This window comes from Natator depressus, chromosome 8, assembly GCF_965152275.1.
Source record: "Natator depressus isolate rNatDep1 chromosome 8, rNatDep2.hap1, whole genome shotgun sequence".
NCBI classification, from domain to species: Eukaryota; Metazoa; Chordata; order Testudines; family Cheloniidae; genus Natator; species Natator depressus.
In genome coordinates, this window is record NC_134241.1 from 91308319 (window position 1) to 91333915 (window position 25597).

General features: G+C 43.0%; 1 protein-coding gene across 3 annotated transcripts in view; it reads right to left on the minus strand.

Annotated features, from left to right (window-relative positions):
- HOOK1 (hook microtubule tethering protein 1) overlaps positions 1-17379 on the minus strand; it is a 65759-nt gene extending 48380 nt beyond the window's left edge. Inside the window, exon 1 of one of the 3 annotated variants that reach the window (XM_074961644.1) lies at positions 17075-17379. In XM_074961644.1, the coding sequence (XP_074817745.1) occupies positions 17075-17233 (159 nt within the window). In that variant the 5' untranslated portion in view covers positions 17234-17379. Of the gene's footprint in view, positions 1-6713; positions 6816-17074 lie in introns of those variants that run through there. The other 2 variants (XM_074961642.1, XM_074961643.1) reach the window with 2 other exon arrangements.
- Between the last annotated feature and the right edge of the window lie 8218 nt (positions 17380-25597).

Genomic DNA, 25597 nt, shown 5'->3' on the forward strand with positions numbered 1-25597 from the left:
AGAAAGCAGGTTACTGGCATGATCCTGAGCACTTGACTTCAGTGTGAGGTAAACCACACTCATGTTTAACTTTAGGCACGTGAGCAGGCTCACTGAGACAATGGAACTACACATGTGCCTGAAGTTAAGCATGTGTCTTTGCAGGACTGAGGCATAAGTAATGCTTGGACATCATAAAGGCAAGTCAGTGCACTGCATGTTATGTATTTGTCATGTTACTAAAAAAAAAAAAGAAATTCTGTTCTGTTATTCTGGTGTAAATCTAAAGTAACTCTATGTAAAAGCATAATTTGGCCACATGCCTCCTCTGATATAAAGCACAATGCTAAAGGAAATTCAAGAGAAGCAATTACTTTAGCATGTTAAGAAACTATCTAGACACTATTGTTCCAGGCACTTAAATATCTAAGACACTGTGACACAGGTGTCTATGACACAAGCCTTCTCTAAAGATAGCTTCCCCTGACTGTTGCTGCAGGTATTATTTCCATTCTTAACTCAGTGGAAAGCACTGTGGTTTCCCTAATATGAAGGGAATAAAGGCTCTCTTTCTGGGGACACAATTCAGAAAATCTAAGTTTGAGGACTAGTGTGGAAGTAATAGTGTTAGACCAACAGAAGTTCAGTTTCTCCTGGGCACTTATAAAAATATTTTTCTTAATCTAAGCGAACTTTTTTATATTTGAAAATACAGTATTCCATGAGACAGCAGACTGAAGAACATACTAATTCTGTGATGCCTTTGAAATATTAAACAGGTATCCAATATGTACAAATATTAGTTAACACCTGTAATTCACATTTTCCCCTCCCCCCAATGGAGGATATGTATTTATGCTACAGGGATTGCATCAGTAAAAATGCATAACCAAAAGGAAGATGATGAATAAGGTGAACATCCCTCTGCAATACTAATGATAATACAAACCACTTGAGCTTCTCTTTCATGATTACCTAGAATAATTGAAACCACTTAATATTATAGATAATTATAGCTCACAGGTCTCTATTAACTATTCTTTGAAATACAAAGCATCTTCCCCCCACCCCACTGCTATTTTGGAAGTGAATTCCAGTCGGAGAACACTTCAATCTCTCTGGTCACGCAATCACAGACATGAGGGTCGCTATCTTAAAGCAAAAAAACTTCAAATCCAGACTCCAGCGAGAAACTGCTGAATTGGAATTCATTTGCAAATTGGATACTATTAATTTGGGCTTGAATAGAGACTGGGAGTGGCTAAGTCATTATGCAAGGTAGCCTATCTCCCCTTGTTTTTTTCCTACAACCCCCCCCCCCCCCAAGACGTTCTGGTTAAACTTGGATTATTGCTGTGCACATTGTAAGATGAGCTATTGCCAGCAGGAGAGTGAGTTTGTGTGTGTGGTTTTTGGAGGGGTGTGTGTGTGGGGGGGGGGGGGGGTGGTGAGAAAACCTGGATTAGTACTGGAAATGACCCACCTTGATTATCATGCGCATTATAAAGAGAGGTTTCAAAGAGGGATGGGCTATTACCAGCAGGAGAGTGAGTTTGTATGTGTGTCTGGGGGGGGGGGGGGGGAAGGGTGAGAAAACCTGGATTTGTGCTGGAAATGGCCTTCCTTGATGATCACTTTAGATAAGCTGTTAGCAGCAGGACAGTGGGGTGGGAGGAAGTTTTGTTTCATGGTCTCTGTGTGTATATAATGTCTTCTGCAGTTTCCACGATATGCTATGCATCCGATGAAGTGAGCTGTAGCTCACGAAAGCTCATGCTCAAATAAACTGGTTAGTCTCTAAGGTGCCACAAGTACTCCTTTTCTTTTTTCTTTTTACGAATACAGACTAACACGGCTGTTACTCTGAAACCTATATTAGATATAGTTATAGAAAATTAAAGTTGCATAGACTGTAGCAGCATATGGTTATTAATACCGTTAAGCATTCACTAACTTACGTGTTACATCAGTGAAATAAGATGTAAGACCAGAAAAACAGAACAAACATAAACACCACCACACATATGGCAATACATACACCCTGTAATAGCAACACACAAACAATCTGAACATACAGGGCCTGATTCTCATTTTCACTAAGGCCCCTTTACATTGCTCTAACAGTTTAAAGGGAACTTTGTGTGGAAATAAATTACACTCACTTTATGGTCCCTTTCCATGATTAGAGCTGTATAAACAGCTGAGGTATAAATGAGAGTTAGGCCCATAATGTCTAAAGCTGTCCTAATAAAAATAAGTTAGATACACCCATTTCAGCACTAAGAAAAAATTCTGGAATCTGGATATATGCTCAAGTTGTTCTTATTTATGCTACAGCGAGCCTTAGGATTGGCTATTTTTATTTGTATATTAATGGAAAAAACTAAAAAAAACCCTGAAACAATGCTAAGATGAAGGAAAGGCAGACTGAAAAGAGATACAGAATTTAATTTTTGTACATGTTGAACATGTAACACTATGCATATGTTAGCAGAAAAAAATGAAGTTATTTTTAAACTATTATTGAGAATCTGAATTCCATGACCCTGTAATAAAACATACCCATATATTTACAAATACTTTACTCCGTATATGCATGCACATAGTTTGAATTTGTTGGAGGAGTAAGAAATGGAGTTCCACTTCCTATAAGTCCTGCTAAACCATCTCTATCTTGGTTATTTTTTTATCCCTGCATTTCTAAATTACTTCTAAAGAGTGATTAATTCCCCTCCCCCATTCCCATGTGGCACCCACCAACTGGCTAGTATTTCCAAAGAAACATTCTGGACCAGATAGCCCTGGTATAACCTAACACTGGCTTTATATAATTCCTACTGCAAGTCTCTCAATACTTGGTACAATACAGTTCCACCAAAAATCTTTTGACAAAGCCACTTTAAACCTGCAAGTCCTGAACTAGGGAGACAAGAAATCAGCCAAAATATGAGCAAAACTGAAGGGGAATGTTCAATTTTGATCAAATTATTTGTTGCACATGAAGCCCTGCAAATTTTGAAGAGCTTGAGATCCACTGTACTAAATGTTTTAAGATCTTACATTTTTGCTTTTGTCAATTTAAGTCTGCACTTTAAGTGTTAATTGGGTGTAAGTTTCCTTTTATTGTTTTTGTTAATAATCTAACAGGCTTCCAAACCAAAGCTAATGCTGAAAAGATAATGCTGAATGGTAATGCTGAAAAGACAATGATCAGACTCACAGGATATTGGTATCTGAGAATGGTCAAACCTGCCCACTGCTCCAAAACCATTGTTATTGCAACAATAACTTGTTGGTTACAAGAAATGTCACTTGATTCTTATGCAAATTATAACATAATAGCAATTTTTCTACTTATAAAAAAATTCACTTCCAGTTAATTTGCTTCCTGATCCAGGAACAAGCGGAACAAGCTGGGGGTGGGGTGGGGGGGGAGGGGTAGATGTAGTATATCTTGACTTTCGTAAGGCTTCTTATACCGTCTCCTGTGACTTTCTCATAAACAAATTAAGGAAATACAACCCAGATGGAGCAACTATAAGGTGAGCACATAACAGGTTGGAAAACTGGTAGTTCTCAGTCAAGCTGGAAGGGCATATCGCATGGGGTTCTGCAGGGATCCGTTCTGGGTCTGGTTCTGTTCAATAACTTCATCAATGATTTAGATAATGGTATAGAGAGTACACATATAAAGTTTGCAGACGATACCAAGCTGGGAGGGGTTGCAAGTACTTTAGAGGGTAGGATTAAAATTCAAAATAACCTGGACAAACTGGAAAAGTGGTATGAAGTAAACAGGATGATATTCAACAAAGACAAATGCAAAGTACTCCACTTAGGAAGGAACAGTCAGTTGTACACATACAAAATGGGAAAAGACTGCCTAGGAAGGAGTACTGCAGAAAGTGATCTTGGGGCCCACAGTGGATCACAAGCTAAATATGAGTCAACAGTGTAACACTGTTGCAAAAAAAGCAAACATAATTTTGGGATGTATTAGCAGGAGTGTTGTAAGCAAGACACGAGATGTAATTCTTCCGCTCTACTCCATGGTGATTAGGCCTCAACTGCAGTATTCTGTCCAGTTCTGGGTGCCACATTTCAGGAAAGATGTGGACAAATTGGAGAAAGTCCAGAAAAGAGCAACAAAAATGATTAAAGGTCTAGAAAACATAACCTATGAGGGAAGACTGAAAAAACTGGGTTTGTTTAGTCTGGAGAAGAGAAGATGAGAGGGAACATGATAACAGTTTTCAAGTACATAAAAGGTTGTTACAAGGAGAGGGAGGAAAAAATGTTCTCCTTAACCTCTGAGGATAGGACAAGAAGCAATGGCTTAAATTGCAGCAAGGGCAGTTTAGACTGGACATGAGGAAAAACTTCCTGTCATGGTAGTTAAGCACTGGAATAAACTGCCTTGGGAGGTTGTGGAATCTCCATCATTGAAGATTTTTAAGAGCAGGTTAGATGAACACCTGTCAGGGATGGTCTAGATAATACTTAGTTCTTCCATGAGTGCACAGGATTGGAGTAGATGACCTCTCAAGGTCCCTACCAGTCCTACAAGTCTATGATTCTAAGATTTCCCTTCCCAATCTCTTACAGCCTTGGTTATTAGGTCAGAGATGTAAGCATTAGCAGTATTTTCCCTTTGCATATTAAAAGGGCACAAAACCACTCCTGTTAACTATAACAGGTTTCAGAGTAGCAGCCGTGTTAGTCTGTATTCACAAAAAGAAAAGGAGTACTTGTGGCACCTTAGAGACTAACCAATTTATTTGATCATAAGCTTTCGTAAGCTGATGCATAATTCAGTGGTCTGCAGCCTTCTACCATAATCGAGAAGCTGGTAAAAGAACATATCAAGTCTGATTCCTATTTCTTTTCACTTAATAGTTAGAAAAAATTAAAATTCTCTCTCTCTCACACACACACACATTATAAAATATAAATTACTATTTTTTAAAAATTAACATTACTCTGCACAGGTATTATTTCAAGACAGTAGCCAAAGAGGTTTTTTGTGTTGTTTGTTTTTTAATGTCACACACAAAACCACTAGCATTTTAGACAAGATTGTTGCAGATCTCTGGTAATTTAAATGATGGGGCAGACTTGACATAGTCACACTCAGCTGTGGAGAGAAACTTTAAAAGAGAGGATTCAGAGTAGCAGCCGTGACAGTCTGTATTCGCAAAAAAAAAAAAAAAAAAGAGTACTTGTGGCACCTTAGAGACTAACCAATTTATTTGAGCATAAGCTTTCATGAGCTACAGCTCGATGAAGTGAGCTGTAGCTCACGAAAGCTTATGCTCAAATAAATTGGTTAGTCTCTAAGGTGCCACAAGTACTCTTTTTTTTTTTTTTAATATAAAGACAGCAGTAGACTAAAAGGAGAGAAGGATAATTAATTTTAAACAGTCTCTCTCCTCATCTGGGGTGCAAATTGTTTATGTGTTTAAGAGACATTTACAATCTCCATTTTTTAAACATAAAACTTCCTCCTGTGGGACTTTATTTTAGAAGCAGCTATAGCTATAAATGTTTAATCAAAGCACAGAAATGCACAGCCTATCATCAGAGGGCGAGGGATTGCATTAAAGGGAACCTGAGAAAGAAGGTGTCATTCTTCTTGTGACAGAGACACATGGAGCAGGTCAGCCTCTTCAATCACACTCTCATAAGCCAGACTGTGATCTGCTGTTGTAAGAGGTGGAAAGGAAACCCCAAAAGAAAAAGCAAATACAAGATTCTGGATACCACAGATCAAGAGAGTCTGGATTTAAAACCAAACCTCAAAGCAGGTTAAAGCATGAGAGAAGAGTTTAATGCTTCCAGAATGCTGGTAAAGGACAATCCTACTCTTTGTGGATTTAAAATTGCAGTGTGAAACTAACCCAATATTGAGTGATGATGGCAACACTAACCAGGTAGGGGGGTTTTGCTTCAGATCTAAAGACTGGCCACTTAGTCAAAGCACCTAAACCTCTTTGGTCTACAAAAGAGCCTGGAAACTGCCTAAGAACTAGCTCTGTCCTGGTATTCCCAGCTTCTGTCACATTACAAAACGCACACCATCATAAGCAAGAACTCAACCAGTTGTTTGTGTGGGCGGCGTGGATGCACTGTATAGGGTGTGAGCTGTAGCTCACGAAAGCTCATGCTCAAATAAACTGGTTAGTCTCTAAGGTGCCACAAGTACTCCTTTTCTTTTTTCTTTTTACGAATACAGACTAACACGGCTGTTACTCTGAAATATGTAAGCTGAGAGGATATTACACAGGGCGTGAGGGGAAGGGGGCACTGCATAGGAGGGAGAGATCTAATAAAGGGGGCATTTTAAAAAGACACCCTCCTGCAAATCCCCTGAGGAGAGGAAAGGGGACAAGACCCACCCGTGACAGATACAAGCCACGCTGCTAAGACAGCGAACGCCACAGCGACGGGCAGGGAATTATAGCGGGCGGGGGGCATTATACTAGATATGAGCCCACGGGCGAGGGGCAATGATACAGCGTGGGGATCGCGGACCAGGGCCACTAAATGGGAGGCGGTGTTAACCGGGCGTGGAGATGAATACACGGGGCAGGTGCACAGGCTGGTGACGGTACCAAGGGGCACGTTATGCGGGGCGGAGGATACGGGCATCGCTTATGCAGGGCAGCTTGCTGACAGGCCAGAGCCCCCCGCCCGCCCCAAGAGGGGTCAGGCCGCCCGGCCCCATGCTTACTCACCCACAGCATGAGGCTGTCGCAGAGCAGCTGCTCGCTGGGCTTCGCCTCCATGGCGGCGGCAGTGGCCTCCTCCTCCTCCTCCTCCGTGCGCTGGCCGGCTCCTCTCTCAGGAGCGCTACGTAACCAGCTCAATGCACTAACCTCACTTACGCCTAACACAATGCGCAGCTTACGTGACAACCCCTCCTCCCCCCGCGCTACAGCACCACGGTCACCCAGCCACACCCGCCCACTGCCCTGGCCTTGACTGACATGGGAGCCCTCCAATCATTGGAAGGGAAGGCGGGGCTAGTGCCAAGAGCCTCGCCCACCACGCGTTTGCACCAATCAGGGAATCCAGAGGCGGGGAGGGTTCGGCCGGGGAGCGAGCGCTGATCGGGGCCGCGCAAGGGAAGCCGGGAGAGTTGCTGGCTGGGGCTCTCAGAGCTGGCCAACGGCCAGTCCAAGCGGGAGATTCTCCTTCACCTGAAACGACCACCCCGTCGGACAGCCCCAGCGCGCGCAGCGCCCCGCCCCGCTCCTGCGGCCCAGCCCTGCGCCCGTCAGCCCTCCTCAGTCGCTGCCGCCACCACCAAAGCCCCGCAGCCCATTCCCCTGCCTCTCCGTCTCCGTCTCTCCAGCCGCCGTCCAGCCCCTCGGCCACTGTCACAGCCACCAGTCACCCACCACCATCAGCCTATGGCCCCGGTCCCATCAGCCCCTCCTACTGGCCGCCATCACCACCACAACCCCACCGTCCTGGCCCCCAACCCACCAGACGCCACTGCACCTCCAGCTTGGGTGGCCCGCTGTCCCGATTTTGGGGTCTTTTTCTTATATAGGCTCCTATTACTCCCCCCCCACCACCACCCTGTCCTGATTTTTGACACTTGCTGTCTGGTCACCCTGCCTCCAACCCATCATCGCCACCACCCTGTGCAAACAGGCCCCTCCACCTCGTCACCCACACCATGCCCACTACCGCCTCATGCCCTCAGCTGACGCGACTTCGCCCTCCCATCTCCACCCACACGGCTATTGCCCCCACACAATCTCCCAGCACCTCAGGCACCGTTTTACGCTGAAAACTGTTTCCCAGCATTAACGATAGTAATAATTGTGACAGCCTGGCCCAGTACCACTCTGTATGGTCTGTTGCGGTGGAACCAGGTGTTTGGTCCCCCATGCTTCCAAGTCAACTTGATCTGTATATAGGCCCGTCACTATTTCTAGTTCTAGACTTCAGACATCTTCTTTGATGCTCTTTTGCTGAGATGTGTGGCGCTGCCACCCAGCCACTCTAGATCCCACAATCAGGGTCTAAGATCTGCGCAGGCCCTCTTCCCCTCCAGTTTCTTATACGTGCTTCCCCAGGGCTCCATCTAGGCTGTGGGCACTCTGGGATTCTAGTTGAACCCCTCTGATGGCAATATGGTAGGAAAGAAAAGAGCACAAGCTTAGCAAAGAAATATCTTAATCAGCAAAACTTTATTCTGAAAACACTTAAAAGATCCAGGTCTTTGAAAACAAAAGTCCTAACGTGCACTGTTCCTAAGTCCCCAGTGTAGAAAAACCACTGTTTCTTGGGGGCCAGAAGTTAAGAAACATAATTGATGGCCCCAGATCGCAGTCTTGGTGGCTTCTCAGTGATAGTCTTTCAATAAGGTGTCAAGCACCTTTCCTGGGCAGGGCAGCTGTCTGGAATACATAATAGGCTGCTGTCAGACAAGTTTGGATATGTGTTTAGCCCAAAATACAAAGTGGAGTTCGTAATTTGATACAGAGATCTCTCACGTTGTCTCAACCATAAATAATAATAATTAGCATTTATCTGGAGCTTTTCCTCTGTAGATCTTGATGAACTTTACAAAGACACTAAAAATCATTGTCTTAATAAAGATAGTGGATTTATGACTTATTACAACAATTTGTATCCACTAACCCCCTTTTTGTCCTATGACTACCGGGGTGTTAACAGGCTACTTTGTCTTGAATGATCCCTTAGAATATGTGGAAACTAGTTATGATAATTTATTTTTTGACCTTAGCTGTGACACTCTGAATACTTTTTCCAGACCTGAGGAAGAGCTCTGTGTAGCTCAAAAGCTTGTCTCTCTCACCAACACAAGTTGCTCCAATAAAAGATATTACTTTACCCATCTCATCTCTCTAAAGGTTCATCAAACATTATTCCCAATTTACAGGTTGGGATAGGGAGTCACAGAGAAGCCAAGGCCCACATTCTCTAAAAGTAGCCACTGATTTTGGGTGCCAAATTGGAGACTGTTGGACATGATTTTCAGAAGCGCTAAGGTTCCTACAATTCCAGTTGATGTCAGTGGGAGCTGTGTATAGTTAGCATCTCTGAAAATGAGGTCGTAAGTGTCTCAAGTCGGGCAACCAAAAATCAGAGGCCAAACTTTATAACTGTCCAAAATGACTTGTCTAAGGTCATGCAGCAAGTGGCAGAACAGGGAAATAGAAACCACTTCTGTATCTTATCCACTGGATGACACTGCCTTCCACTATACTGTGAACAGAAAATTGGGATATACTTAATTAAAAGCAGAGTCAGGCTGAGATGGTTGGAATTTTTAAGAATGAGTGGTGTTACTGTCAGGACACATTTCAGAGTAGCGGCCGTGTTAGTCTGTATTCGCAAAAGAAAAGGAGTACTTGTGGCACCTTAGAGACGAACAAATTTATTTGAATATAAGCTTTCATGAGCTACAGCTCACTTCATCGGATGCATTCGATGAAGTGAGCCGTAGCTCATGAAAGCTTATGCTCAAATAAATTTGTTCATCTCTAAGGTGCCACAAGTACTCCTTTTCTTCTGTCAGGACACAGCACCTTTAGGGTGTGGTACAGGCTGGGTGGTACAGTGCTAAAGCCTTGCCCATTGTAACTTAGTTGCAGCAAGGAATAGAATAGTAGTAGCCTACAATAAGGAAATCTCATGTTGTGGCAACTTGATTAATTTTTTATGTTGCTGTTTCTTGTTCTAATGAAAGTATTTTTAGTTAATTGAAGTCATGATTGGCTTCTTCGGATCCGGACATAACAGACTAAAGACTGGATGTTATGTCTTAGTGGTACAACAATAGTTAAGGTTTTGTTCTGTTGCTATAATTGTTTTAGCAGCAAACAGAATGTTTGCTCAAAATGTAATACAAAATTGGCTTGTTAAGTATTGTTGGAAAAATTCCATACTTGAAGGACTAAAATATAGATGAATTACTCTAGTTAAGTCTAATATTGCTTCTTATTTCCCCGAAACAGTGCAGGGAGGTCTGAGGATAGTTACAGAGCTCTCATCTCTTTTTCATTCTGGATTGTCATTTTTTCCTCTTACTTTTAAAACCTCTCCCAATGCATCATCGAGGATCTACAACCTATCCTGAAGGACGACCCATCACTCTCACAGATCTTGGGAGACAGGCCAGTCCTTGCTTACAGACAGCCCCCAAACCTGAAGCAAATATTCACCAGCAACCACTCACCACACAACAGAACCACTAACCCAGGAACCTATCCTTGCAACAAAGCCCATTGCCAACTGTGTCCACATATCTATTCAGGGGACACCATCATAGGGCCTAATCACATCAGCCACACTATCAGAGGCTTGTTCACCTGCACATCTACCAATGTGATATATGCCATCATGTGCCAGCAATGCCCCTCTGCCGTGTACATTGGTCAAACTGGACAGTCTCTATGTAAAAGAATAAATGGACACAAATCAGACGTCAAGAATTATAACATTCAAAAACCAGTCGGAGAACACTTCAATCTCTTTGGTCATTCGATTACAGACCTAAAAGTTGCAATTCTTCAACAAAAAAACTTCAAAAACAGACTCCAATGAGAGACTGCTGAATTGGAATTAATTTGCAAACTGGATACAATTATCTTAGGCTTGAATAGAGACTGGGAGTGGATGGGTCATTACACAAAGTAAAACTCCCACCCCCCACTGTTCCTCAGATGTTCTTGTCAACTGCTGGAAATGCCCCCCCCCTTCCCCCTGCCTCTCCTGCTGGTAATAGCTCATCTTAAGTGATCACTCTCCTTACAGTGTGTATGGTAACACCCATTGTTTCATGTTCTCTATGTATATAAATCTCCCCACTGTATTTTCCACTGAATACATCCGATGAAGTGAGCTGTAGCTCACGAAAGCTTATGCTCAAATAAATTTGTTAGTCTCTACGGTGCCACAAGTCCTCCTTTTCTTTTTATAATCAAGTACTCAGCATCACTGTATAGCCCAGAGGACAGATACCGTATCTTCTTCAGCGGCTGCTGTTAATGCTACTCCAAAGACTGTCAGTTTGTAAGGTCTCAAGGGTGACACAATCTGTTCACTCTCTCTTTGCCCACAGCAAGTGAGAATGTTCTCTGACAGAGTTTGGAGAGGAGAAGAATTGAATTTCTAGTCCTGAAAACAAGACGCCTCTCCACATGGTAATAGCTGGTGCAACCAGCTATGTCACCACAGGTAGCTGTATAATAACTGCCCAAACAGATTTCAAAACAACCTGGGATAGATAGACAACACACTTTTTGTGCACACTTAGATATATAAAATTTAGGAGCTGTTGATTTTTTGTTTCGATGAACAGGTATAAGGAGGATGTATTCACTCCCCATGACCTTAGCTATGATTTTTTTTCTATAGGAATATAGGCATTGCCATCTCTAACAGTCACTTATACTGTTTGATTTTTACCATTTAATTATGTCAGTTGGTTCTAGTGTATTACACATAGGTTTTTATAGTGCCCTCATCATCATAGCCCTGGTCTACACTAGGACTTTAGGTCGACTTTAGCAGCATTAAATCGATGTAAACCTGCACCCGTCCACACGATGAAGCCCTTTATTTCGACTTAAAGGGCTCTTAAAATCGATTTCCTTACTCCACCCCGACAAGTGGATTAGCAGTTAAATCGGCCTTGCCGGGTCGAATTTGGGGTACTGTGGACACAATTCGACGGTATTGGCCTCCGGGAGCTATCTTAGAGTGCTCCATTGTGACTGCTCTGGACAGCACTCTCAACTCAGATGCACGATTGTTTGCCGTTGCTCTGACGCAGGGAGGGGCGACTGACGACACACCTTACAGGGTTGGCTTCAGGGAGCTAAAATCAACAAAGGGGGTGGCTTTACATCAAGGAGTATTTCAGGCAGGACTTCACGGAGGGTTCCAATAAGAAATGGTGCACCTAAGTTATTGTTCTTATTGGAACAAGGAGGTTAGTCTGGCCTCTGATTGATACATGGCTAGATTTACCTCACTGCACCTTCTCTGTGAGTGACTACAGTGTGACCTAGAGGAATGAGTCCCCTAGACAGGGGAGGGGGGGAAGCAAATGAGTACAAAACAAATCTGGTCTATTTCTTGTTTTGATCCACTCCATCTATCTTTTACATCTTTGGCTGGCAGCAGACGGTGCAGAAGGACTGCATGCCATCCACATCTCATGGCTGCTCGGCAGAAGATGGTACAATACGACTGCTAGCCATCCTCATCTCTTGCCTGCCCGGCAGAAGATGGTACAGTACGACTGCTAGCAATCTGTATCGCCTGCCTGCTCACCATAAGACGGTTCAATAGGACTGACTGCAGGACTAAAGAGAATGACCTGGTCAAGTCACTCCAAATTTAGTCCCTGCGCCCATGTCTGCCCAGGCGCTCCTGGCCGACATGGCCAGGAGCACCTCGGACATGACGATGACGGCTACCAGTCGTATTGCACCGTCTGCTGCCACAAGGCAATGGGTTGTTGCTACTCTGTAGCAATGCAGTACCGCATCTGCCAGCACCCAGGAGACATACAGTGATGGTTACCTGAGCGGGCTCCATGCTTGCCGTGGTATGGCATCTGCACAGGTAACTCAGGAAAAAAGGTGCGAAACGATTGTCTGCCCTTGCTTTCACGGAGGGAGGGAGGGAACGGGGGCCTGACGATAGGTACCCAGAACCACCCGCAACAATGTTTTAGCCCCATCAGGCATTGGGATCTCAACCCAGAATTCCAATGGGCAGCGGAGACTGCGGGAACTGTGGGATAGCCACCCACAGTGCAATGCTCCGGAAGTCGACTCTAGCCTTGGTACTGTGGAAGCACTCCGCCGAGTTAATGCACTTAATGCACTTAGAGCATTTTCTGTGGGGACACACACACTCGAATATATAAAACCGATTTCTAAAAAACCGACTTCTATAAATTCGACCTAATTCCGTAGTGTAGACATACCCATAGTATCTGAGTGCCTTCCAATAGTGCATTAAGGGTAAAGCTACACTCCAACCTCCCACCCCATGGTAGCAAGTCTCAGAGCCCAGGTTAACTGTCTCAGGCTCGTGCTATGGGTTAGAAGCGTAGCCATTCCCGCGCAGGCTGGAGCCCGGGTTCTAAAACCCGGCAAGGGAGGAGAATCTCAGAGTCTGGGCTTCAACCCGAGTGGGCATGTCCACACTGTTATTTTTAGCCCAGTAGGGCGAGCCCTCTGAGCCTGAGGCAATTGGCCTAGGCTCTGAGTCTCGCTTTTTTTAATCCAGTTTAGACATACCCGAAGTCAGGGGTCTCAAACGCGTGGCCTGCGGGTCACATGCGGCCCGCGGGGTTATTTCCTGCAGCCCGCCAAGCTCTCCTCCCCCCTGCTCTCCCTCCCCCCAGCGTGCCACATCCCCGCTCCTCTGCCTACCTCCAGGTGCTTAGCGCTTTCCAGGAGGGATGGGGAGGAGCGGGGAGCCACGTGTTCAGGGGAGGAGGTGGAGAAGAAGGGGATGGGGATTTCGGATGAGGTTGGAATGGGGCAGGGAGGGGGCAGAGTTGGGGTGGGGACTTTGGGGAAGGGGTTGGAATTGGGGCGGGGAAGGGGTGGGGCAGGGGTGGGGCCTCATGGAAGGGGTAGAGTGGGGCAGGGCCGGGGGCAGAGGGGGCGGAGGGTGTCGGTGATGTGGCCCTCAGGCCAATGTACTAGTCCTCATGTGGCCCTCCTGGTGATTCAGGTTTGAGATCCCTGCCCTAAATGATGTGACTAAGAGCTGTGTGGTTTGTTCTTTCTTTCATCTGCAGTCGGGAGAATTGTGTGTAGTGCAGTGTTTTGGTTTTGTAATTTTTTAAGATGTATAAGCGTCTATGTGTTTATATTAGAGAAGGCAAAGTTGAAGAAGAGTGCCTTGCACTTGTCGGTGATGTTTGTGATGGAAGTTTGTTGGGCAGTCTCTGCATGATCCCTGAGATAGCTTTATCTCCTGCCCAGACAAGCTTTACACTTATGATAGAACGTTCCATTGTACCTATAGAGCGGAGGTGTCAACCACAGTCCTAATCTTAGAGCTTTAGGCTACCAATTAGATATGCTAGACCTGGTCCATTGAGCACCTGGAAGATAAGGACTGAGACCTTAAACTTTACTCAGTATTCTGTAGGAAGCCAATCTAAGGAGGGGAGGACAGATCTGTTGTGCTCACTGTAGCGTGTGTTGCTGAGGAGATGTGCCGCAGCATTCTGTACTCGTTGAAGTTTCCTAAGGGTTGATGGCTTCACGCCCAGCTATATTGCATTGCTGTAGTCCAGATGGGAGGGTGATGAAAGTGTCTATAATCAAGGACAGGTCATTGTCTGCCAGGGTAAAACAGAGGGTATGCCTGTACTAGAACTGAAGGTGTAATTTCTAGTTCAGATAGACAAATCCACAGTAGGGCGGATCAAGCTAGTGTGCTAAAAATAGACATGTAGTAGAAGCATTAGGACAGGCTAGCTGCCCCAAGTATGAGTCTTCATGAAACATTAAATATGTACATGGGAGGCTAGCCTGTCCCACTGCTCGCACCACCATGGCGACATGTCTATTTTTGGCACGCTAACTTTAGCGGAGCTAGTGCAGGTATGTCTACCTGAGGTGGAAATTATTAGAGCCCTGCACGGCTACACTATTTATATCTGTGGATGTGGATATCCAGAGATACAAAGCGGATATCTGCGGATTTTCAGGGCTCTCGCAACAATGAGCAAGACCAGCTGGGCCATGGTCAGCGACCAGCACAGGAACCACAGTGGCAAAAGCAGCAGCTTGTCAGGCTGCTGCTCGCAGGAGCCAGCGTCCAACCTGGGCAGCTCCTCCAGCGTGGCTGTACTGCCCCAGCCCTACACACTGGGGCACACACCAGGCTCACCAGCAGCTATTCCTGGTCATCTGTATATTGCTCATTCTGTCTAGTTCACCTATTGGTTGCACATGAATATTGAATAGGACTGGACAGAGAATAGATTCTTGTGGGACTCCCCACATAAGAGGTTTTGTGGTGGAGGTGCAGTTTCCCATCACTACTCTTTTGGTGTTTCCCTCCAGGAAGGACTCAAACACTTCAGCGCATTCCCTGGGATCCCTGTCATCTCTCACTGCCAGGACAGCAGTAGCTCATGGTCAACAGTGGTGACTGCTGCAGAGAGGTCCAGGAGGATGAGCATGGATGTCTGCCTTCCTTGCACTGACAGCAGGAAATCACCCTTCAGAACCACTAAAACTGTTTCTGTCCAATGTCTTGTCCTGACTCCAGATTGTGTTGGGTTTATGATATTAATTTTTAATTAGATGACATGGTTCATAGTGGCGGAGTTCCCAGTAGTGTTTGGTACCTGGTAATTACCCTTCTTGGGGAAAAAGAGGGGCATCAATGGTTGCTATTATTAATTATTACTTTATAGAACACAAAGGAATGTCAGGCACTTTATAAAAGAAGACATAGGCCTTGCCCCAAATAACTTACATTTTAAACTATCCTTGATGCCTTAACTGAGGAGGCCAGACTGTAGGCAGAGAATGGGATAGGGAAGGAAGAGGGTTACCGCAATATAATTACAAGATTACTCAGTTTAAGGCACTTTGATAATTAAAAAAAAAAAATTTATACAAATAAAAGTTAAAATAATTAACTCACTTAAGGGAAGCATTGCAAAAGAAGGGAGTTTTCAAGAGCTACTTTTCAATGAAGAAAAGGCAGTAGCTTGTCATATCAGAATAGGGAGGGCTTTCCATGCACAGTAAAGCAGCATGAAGAAAGGCACAGAAGGGCTTGCGGTAGAAGGAGATGAATGGGGCCTTGCTGGTGGAACAGAGGAGAAGGGGGAATAATGTGATGAGACGAGATCAGTTATGCAGAAAGGAACCTACTTATGTAGGGCTTTGAAGGTGAGGACAAGTTTAAATTTGATCTGATCAATCCTGGAAAGGGGGAAGAAGTACTAGAACACAGTTCTCAATCTGTGGGTCAGGACCCCAAAGTGGGTCGCAATCCCATTTTAATGGGGTCGCCAGGGCTGGCTAAGACTTGCTGGGGTTCAGGGGTTGAAGCTGAAGCCCAAGCTCCACTGTCCAGGGCCAAAGCTGAAGCCCAGGGCCAAAGCCAAAACCCAAGGGCTTCAGCCCTGGGTGGCGGGGCTCAGGTTATAGGCCCACTGCCTGGGGCTGAATCCCTAGGGCTTTGGTGCCCCCACCCAAGGCGGTGGGACTTGGGCAGGTTCAGGGTTTGGTCCCCCCTCCAGGGGTCATGTAGTCATATTTGTTGTCAGAAGGGGGTCGCAGTGCAATGAAGTTTGAGAACCCCTGTACTAGAGCATAGAGGGAAAGCTGGAAATTACACCTCTTAACATTGTACCCAACCAGAGTGTCATAGTGTGTATATCAGGAGAGGGGGAGCAAATATGGGGGGGGGTGGCTGTTAGGAGGCGGGAGAAGCAGAAATGTGCAAATCATGAGACACAGCACTTTAACTTTTAAATATACATAAAATGATATTGCCTTTCATGAACTATATTGAAAATGATTAACAGTAAAAGTAATATTTAAATATGTTGGAACAGCTTAATCTCTCTCTGATTTTGTTGTCTTTTTTTCCTCCTCTTCCATTTTATACATACATTTTTCTTCAGTACTTTTTCTAAAATGCTTAGCTTTTCAATGTCTTTGTTTATTTTTCTTTAGTTCCCATCTTCTCTTCTCTTACTGATTATAGATTTGTTCTGTCTGTGATTCTGTTTTTCCCTTGTATTTATTTTGTTCCTCATCCTCCTCTGTCACAGTCCTTAAGTATTTTTCCTTTAGCTCTTTTAAGATTTGTTCTCCTTTATAATTCTGTTCAGTCTTTTAGCTAATTTCTCCTCGTCCCCCTTTCAATATGCTCACCACTCTTTTCTTCTCTGTCATTCTACCTCCATTCATTTTCCCTTGCAATAAGTGTAACTTGCTGGTATCTGTGTTTTCTTAACCACTTTTGCTCTTACTCAAACTTTCCTTCTACCCATCTCTCTCACCAGCTTCCAGATTTTACCTTCCACTTTGCCCAGATTCAGCCCCTAGTACACCTGCTTTCTCCAGCCAGCCAGGCCTGATGCCTCTACTGCTTCCTTGTGTTGTCTTCTCCTTCCTTGGGACTGTGCTGCATATGGGTCTTTCTGCAGGTCAGCTGTTCCCATGAATACAAAAGGCAGCCCTGCAGAGAGCTGTGTGACATAGCAGAGCATGTGAAGAAGGTTGGGGTTAATCAGAAACAGCTAAGCACCAATTCCCCTGCTAAAGTTGAGGCTGAGGAAATGTCTGAAAGTCAGGCAATTAGTTGATTGGCTGTGATAGGTGAGGGCTATGCTGGAAAGCTGTACTTTCCATGGGGAGACTGCGGGAGGTGCGTGGGACTGGAACTGAGTCAAAACGCTGTATAGGAGACAAGGCTGTATAGGACTGTCAGTCCTGTACTCCTAAGCCCCCATTAGCTCACAGTCTCTCCTTCAGGATTATTAGGCACTCTGCACATATGATGCGTGAACTCGGTGGGTAGAAACAAGAGACAAAATTACAAATTCAAATGTTTTCCCTCTGCCTGGCAAACTATGCAGCTATGTTTTATCTCCCCAGTGGCTGTTACCCATGTATGCATTCGGGAGACAGCAGTACTAGCAGGCTGTAGCTCATGAAGGAATAGGGCAGTGGGACAAAAGTGATGATGGTAAAGAAAGTACTCTAATCTCTAAGAGAAAAGATACATCCCATTTTTCCTTGGCCATAGACATTGCTAGTAACCTCAGGTGCAGCTCATGTGATAGTATATCAGCAGATTACGGTTTTTTGTGCCAATCACGATTATAGGCACCTTGACCTACTTTAACATTCCAGATAGGGGGAAGAGTAGTTTGGCACTGTCAGCAGTTGCTGTGATTTAACCTTGTAATGTCTCACTTCTCGTGATACCACTTTTGAAGTCAGCTTTAAAACAAACTAGATATTTCTAGCTATATGCACTTACTTATTTTTAAAAATATTCTTTGCTAATAGATATTTGACTCCCTCAATCTGTATTTTTTCTTTCATTGTAGGGTTCAAGTCTGTTTTAACACCAGCAAACGTCACTGACTTCAATGGGATTCTTGTCTGTGTAAGGATGCAAGATCAAGCTCTTCATGGATGTTTCACTTTTATCTAGTAAAACAGCCTGCATTGTTGCTCTTGATATTAGATTTGACTACAACTGTGCATTTTTTAGTTCATATTTTACCTGTTGGTTGATTGCACACTGACAAAAAACCTACCTATTCCGACAGTGACAACTTGCCCCGAATCAGGGTGGTATACAAATACGTTTTTTTTTTTAAATTTGAAGAATGTGTTTATTCTGTTTAGGATAGCTAATGTAGCTATACACAGGACTGGAGATATAATGAATTCGTCTGTACATTTATATAGAAACAGAAAATGTAAAAGCCAAACAGTGACACTTGGTGGACAGTTATGTAATTTACAGCCTCCTCTTCCCCCACCCCCACCAGGATATATTTGAAAAGGTTTAAAGACTAGATGAAAAATTATCTATTTCCCAGCCTTGCTATCACATTTGGTAACTTGGTTGATGTTAATTACAATGCTATGCACTTCTCTGGCATTTTTCCAAAGACTGAAAGCCACACTACATATATAATTAAGTAAGCCTCACAACATCATGTGAGGTAGATGTCATGGATGCACATGCTAGAGATTAACGAGTTGATTTACCTAAATTCAAGTAGTGAATCATTGGTAGAGTTGTGAATAGGTTAAGAATCCTGATTCCCAATACCCGCTTTAACCACTAGACAACATTGTCCCTCCTGGTGTTCCATATGTTCTCTAAAGTTGCCCTGGCAGATAAAATCCAACTTCCCTTTGAACCAAATTCTGCCTAAATTGGAAGCTTTGATATTGTCACCATTAAAAAGGCAATGTCTTGTTTTGGCCCCAAATTTGACCTATTTTGAAGTTCTTATAATCAGATGAAGACTGTTCTGCATAGCTGAATTCTTTCTGTTTTTATTTCTACAAACTTATTCCACCACTGAAGACAAATATGTAATTATTCTGGTGTGAAGGCATGTCATTTGACTGGGGCCAGGAACTAATTTCCAGTCTTTTATTAGACATCCTACAGGGATCTCTTTCTTAGCTGTTTGGTGTGGCAGCAAGGGATCCCAGAATCTGCAGTCCGTTTGTACTCAGCATTGCCTTGTGTGTGTGTTGGGTAGCATGAGGAGTGGTCTTGTGATTAGGACTCTGCTCACTTGACTAAGACCAGACTCAGTGAGAGAAGCACCAAACACATCCACAGCAGCTGCAGGAGTTGCATATGTTGTCTGCCACTTGTTGAGTATCACTGTTCTAAACAGGAGCTGGAGAGTGGTTCATTTTATTTTTGCTTTCAAGCCATAGCTTGGCACTTTTTTGCTATAATATAGCAGTTCCCAAACTCTGGGCTGCTGGAGGTTCATGAAACATTTGGTGGTGATCTGAAGATAGCAGTTGGTCATGTGGTGCTGGGTCTCCTACTTGCTTCCAGCTGAGAAAACAGATGGGAAAGATGAAATACAAATCAAGAGAAGATGGTCTAGATATCTTCACTTATGTGAACCCCACCTCCCCTCAACATAGTATAGTACCATCTTTAATGTATGTAGCTTCACAACACCCCTGTGAGGTAGGGAAGTACAGTTGATACCATTTTACAGATGGGGGAATGAGATAAGACTAAGTGACTTGCCCGAGACAACAAAGGAAGTCTATGGCAGAGCAGGGAATTGAACACAAGCCTCTCAAGTCCTGGGCTAGTAGGCAAACCCGAAGACCATCCTTTCCCTCCCATTAACAACATCACAAACTTCTTTTTTTCAAAAAGAACACAACACATATTGCATTAAAGACAAGAATAAATGCATCAAATTCTTTCCCAATATTTCTCTCCCATGGGTAAGCACCCAAGGGTGTATGTGATTTTGAATGGGAGTAGAGGTGATTTGTGAAATTGGAATAGGAGGGACGGTAGATAGAGTTACCATTTCCTTACATGGGCATTCGTTGCAGATTGGGAAGGATAAATGTAGCAGACGAAACAGTTATCCCCTGCCCTCCTCCCTGTCTAATTCCCACAGGCCACTCATGAAGGGGCTTCTACAATGTTGGGGAAAGGAGGAGATAATGCCACAGAGCCAAAATTCCCCCCATCCCTCTAGACCCCTAAGACAGATGTGCCAAATTTGTGTTCCCTCCATGGAGAGAGGTAAAGGGGAACAATCTGTCTCAAACATAGGAACCTTACTAAATAAAAGGCTGCTTCCACCCAGAATGTTCCGACTACATCTTTGTGCTTGTACCTTTTTGGCCTGTGGGAGGTACAGCAGCAAAATAAATTATTAACTTTTTCAGGAAATGATCAACATGGATCAGCTGAATGAAGCATGGCCTGATCCAACCAAGTGTTAAGAGATCCATCTGGGAGCACTGCAGTAACTTTACAATTATAAAATATTTACACCTGTACCATATTTCAACATGCTATTTCCCCTTCCCCCCTCCCCCTCCCCCAACCCCCGGCCTTCTGACTGTAGCCTTCCCTTCTGTTCCTTCCCCTCTTTTGGTCTGCTTGTTCCCCCCAAATGGCTTGTCAATGCTCATATCTACGCTTTTCTATTTCTGGCTTTTTATTTACTTTCTTGTTGATATCTCTGCTTCTATTTTGGTGCTCATTCCTTCCGTATCTTTTTTTCTGTGTCTGAGGTCACGAATGAAAAAGAGTTCAATAGTTTCAACATTGTCCCTAGCTGATGTTAGTTGACTTCACAGAACTGCTTACATAATGTAGGACTACAGTCCCTATTTTTAATCTTTCCTATGCACTAAAATTTGATCATTTGCGTCAGTGACAAAAACCCCATCCTCTGGGCACCAGCCTGATCTGTGCAAGTGCTGGTAAATTATTCTGCATGACACACAATGGTCTTTTAGTGAGATTCAAAGGGGGCATAGAGACAAACAAACAAATCTAAGTTCCCAATTTCAAATCGAGACATGTTTATATACCGGCAACAACATTCAGCACTTTGTCCCTGATCCTGCAAAAGTTTATGCACATTGTTAACTTTATGCACTGTGTAGAACCAATTTCCATTTAAATCAATGGGACTACTCAGTGCATAAAGTTAAGTCCAAGAGGGTTGATTCCAGTCTTTGGTGGAACAGAATAGATTCCAGAGCAACACACATTTCTTAAAAATGGTTTTTACTTTGGCTCTAGAAAGTTTGGAGATATTCCTATTGTTGTATACCACCTTCCTACTTACTGGAAAAGAATAACTCTAAAAGGACACTTCCTTTCAGGAAATGAAGTTTTGCAATGTTACCTTTTAACAAACTCATAGCTCATACTAGATTGGGACATAGAAGACGGCATCATTTACATAATGAATACATAAAATTGGCATATTTCTGCCAATTTGGGCTCAAGATTTCATCACTCTTGCACACCAATGTCTTCATCTTTTATTCTTTTTAAATATTGTGTCATGACTTTGCTCAAGCATTTTGACCATATTTTTATCAATGCTTGAAGGTTCCCTTGATACATCCTATTCCAGCGAGTGAAATAGCCAACTTACCAGCTGCAAGAGAGGTCGCTGTGGGGATCTATTCTAGTTATTTATTCTAATCTATTGTATCAATATTTCTAACAAAAAATGTTTGTGGACATGTATTATTTTCATGGCAAAGGCTCCAGTTGCTTAGATTTTACCAGCAGGCTGGTATGTTGCAAATTAAATGGATACTTTTCTTGCTTGCAACATCCACTTCCACTGACAGCTGGTACGTCATGTTTTGCTCTTGCATGGAAACCAGGTTAATAGCTGCCCTAATAGCTAAGATTTTGCTTTCAAGCAAAATACTGTAAGGCCTGCCTGTGTACATAGCAGTCAGCACTCTCCACTCTCATTTCCCAGAATGGAACTAGGTCACATCTTGGACACATGAGAGGCTCTTTAATACAAAACTCCATCTCCAGCATAAAACCTGTTGGTTGCCATTGCGCTGACCTCGACCCAAAGAATTACCAGGACAAGTTATTCCACATTATTACACTTTTTGACCCTAGTTTTGTTACCTAGGATCTTATTTAAAAACCCTGATGTAGAAAAGTAGGAACTAAGGTCTTGATATTGCCTGTGAGTGACTTTACTCATGTGAGCAGTCCTATTGGTTTCAAGTGCCTTGGTTTACTCAAGTGAGTAAAATAACTCAGGCACATAGGTTTCTGTAGGCTCAAACCATAAGGTAAAAAACAAGAAGTCCATCACTGTTATCACTAGTTTCTTTTGTTTGTATCTTGGTGGTGCTTAGAGGCCCTAATCAAGCATCATCAGGACCTTTTTGTGCTGGCTGCTGTACAAACCTGTAATGAAAAAGGTAGACTGTGCCCTAAAGAGCTCACCATCTAGATTTGTGCCAAGACACACCAGGTTAACAAAATAAATAGGAGGGCTGGGAAACTGGAGGATGAAGCAATAATAAAACAAGCATGTTTTTGCATAATGTCCCTGCTTGCCACCCACCTAGTGGTTATCAGCTGGCAGTCATGTTTTAACTGTTGATTTGTTTTTAATATACATACCACTTTACAGGGTTTTCCTGTCCCTAATCTATGTATTCAGAGTACATTCTGTAGTAATGAGAATGAAGGTTTGCTTGCCTCTAACTATACCCTAGTGGAAGGATGGTATTTTATTCTAAACCGGCAGCTAAGCAATGAAGTGAAAATGTAAGAGGGAAAATTGAAACCAGGAATTCCATTCTAATATTATCAATTCCAAGTGTCTGCTGGGATCAAAAAAGGGGGAAAAGCAAACCTTTCTGCCCAAAGAAACAATGAGGAATTTATCATTCCTGTTCCTAAGACTGTGAGGTGTTAGTTATGGCATTAGCAGTTACAAACCACTCACTCAGCCCTCGCAACTTTCAAGTTAATGTCGCTCGCAGAAAAGTCTGTTTTTTCTCACATACTCTCTTTTAAGATTTTTATTTTATTTTATTTTACGTTTTGTTTGTTTAACGAGAGGCAGCCTTTCTCCTTTATGTTAAAACTAGTTCAGATCCAGCTCAGGTTACTGGCAATCAAATGTGACCACAGTTCGTGACCTAACTAAAATGGCTTTGATTGTTTTTGTCCAGTTCCCATGTGGATAGGCATCCACATCTCAGAAACACGATCACAACCAGTAACAACTGACAGCCTTGCTGCCAATCTTAGCACAGAGCCCACTGCTTGAGCAGACATTTGAGGGGCTGGGAGCATGAACTACCTTCAGATTCCTATGGGTGATGGTATCTTTATGCCAGAGTTGAGGCATATTGGGAGAGGAGCACGGGGGAAGCTTGCATAGCCATTGTCTGTGCAGTGTCTGTTCCATAGATAAACAGACTTCAGCCTCCACAGCTGTCAGTCTGGCACCTTTCAAAAATAATTAACTCACATTATATATCTTATACACACAGCTACGAATAACAAACTATAGATATATACATTATACACAGACTGACACAGGTATGTGTAGATGTGCACAGCCACACACAGGTATGTAATTTGTCATCATTATATTTATAATGTTCAAAGTGGAGGGCATTCCTAGAGATTAATAACTAACAAGGAGTGCTGCGTATTGCACTAATCCCATCTGGTCATAGGGAAGTGCTTTGTTTGCCACATCAAAACTGTTGTAAGTAATGTCACTCACAAGAACAATTCAAAATACCATTTTTTGCTGTGAGTGCCATTATACTGTTACATTGCTGACATTTTTCCCCATAAGTGTCAAGGGGGCTACTCAAGGGCTGAAAAATCAAGCATGTGTTTAAATGCTTTGCTGGATTAAGGCCAGAGGGCTCAGCACTATGCAGGATTGAGCCCTTAATAGAGCTTCTTATTAATTTTTCTGCTTTGCTCATTAAATTGTAAAAGAACCTTACAGGAATTAAAATGTACTCTTAGACTAGCTAGACCTTTTCCTGAGGGGCATATACGAGAAAAAGGGACAAATCCCCTATGAAGATTACAGGTCTATCAGTTAAAATTCTTCGGGGTAATTATTTCTTCTGCTGTAGACCAAAAAAACCCAAATCACATGATTAATTGGATTGTGTGCAGCACAATCCATTTAAATAGTTATGCAATATTAAGCTATCACAAGTGTCTGGCAAGTATTAAGCCTGTTTCACCACAGTACTCTAGCTAATCTCATATCTACACACTAGATAGGCTACTACTGTATCATATGATCACAATACTAGTGCATGACCTTGATCAAGTTAATATTTGAAGATAATAATGCAATATTGCAGTTACATTTGTGTATCTTTTTAATCATGTTAAAAAAAACGTTAAAATTCTAGGGGACCCTTGGGGGATTGAAAAAAAGAGCTAAGTTGCTTTATTTGAAAAGAGGTTTCTTTCCTTAGTGGAATTTAGACAACCTAACAAAACCTTGACATTAGGCAACCCAGTTAATAATTTACTAAGCTGAAGCCTGCCTTAATGAATTGTGTGTGATGACCCCACATCATAACACTTCTCTGTCAGCTGGCAGAAGAGAGAAGACAACTGACTAGCTATTAAAGCCCTTCACACAACTATAAAAGTAGGAATGCTAAGCCATACTTTATGCAGACCTTCGGAACCAAGGTAAGAAGAGTGCATAAGAATGATTATTGTGGTCTTTTATAGTAGAGTAAATGTTCCAGGTAAAAAAGATCCGTAGCATTTTAACTATCGGAAACCCAAACTTAAATCTGTTTTTGAAAAGGGGGAACTTTGGAACCAACCACTTCCTCCTTCCTTGCAGGATGTCGAATATTTTTAATTTGCTTGTGGCCAGGTGTAATATGTACTGTGAAATAGTGATTGTGTCCAATTGCTGAAACTTATGGTCCTGTTTGCAGCACAGTACAATCAGCTTTTGCAGTGTATTATTTATGTGCATCCCTAGCAGCTGGTTTAAAAGCACTGTACTTTAAACACAGCCACAGCTCATGTATCACAGGGGTTTAACCCTAAGATAATCTGGTACCATAAATTTGAGCAAGTTTAAACTTTAGAGGTCTATGTTAATTCTGAATAATGTCAGATGCTCCTAACAAAATGCACTAATAATAGTTAACACTTTTCATCTACACAGTGCTTGTCAAACTTTAATTAATGCCTTTAAAACACCCCTGTGAGTTGAACAAGTATTGCATGCTTCAAATTAAATAAAAATTGCATATGTGAAACTCAGAGGTTAACTCAGAGGCTTCCCAAGAGCACTGAGGCAGAGAAAGGATTAGCTTTTTGGGCTCCCCATTCAATGCTCTAACAACTAGTTCACACAATTCCTGTGTGCACTCTTCTTAACCATATGCAAGGCACAATAACAGCTAAACGCTATGGGTCAGATTTTCAGAAATAGTTCAGCACACACAGTTAAGGCTAGTTTTTTTCCCCAAAGAGCTCTGCTTGCATTTAGACCCCAAAATATGTGGCCAGATTGTAAAATAGCTCAGCTCTCTCG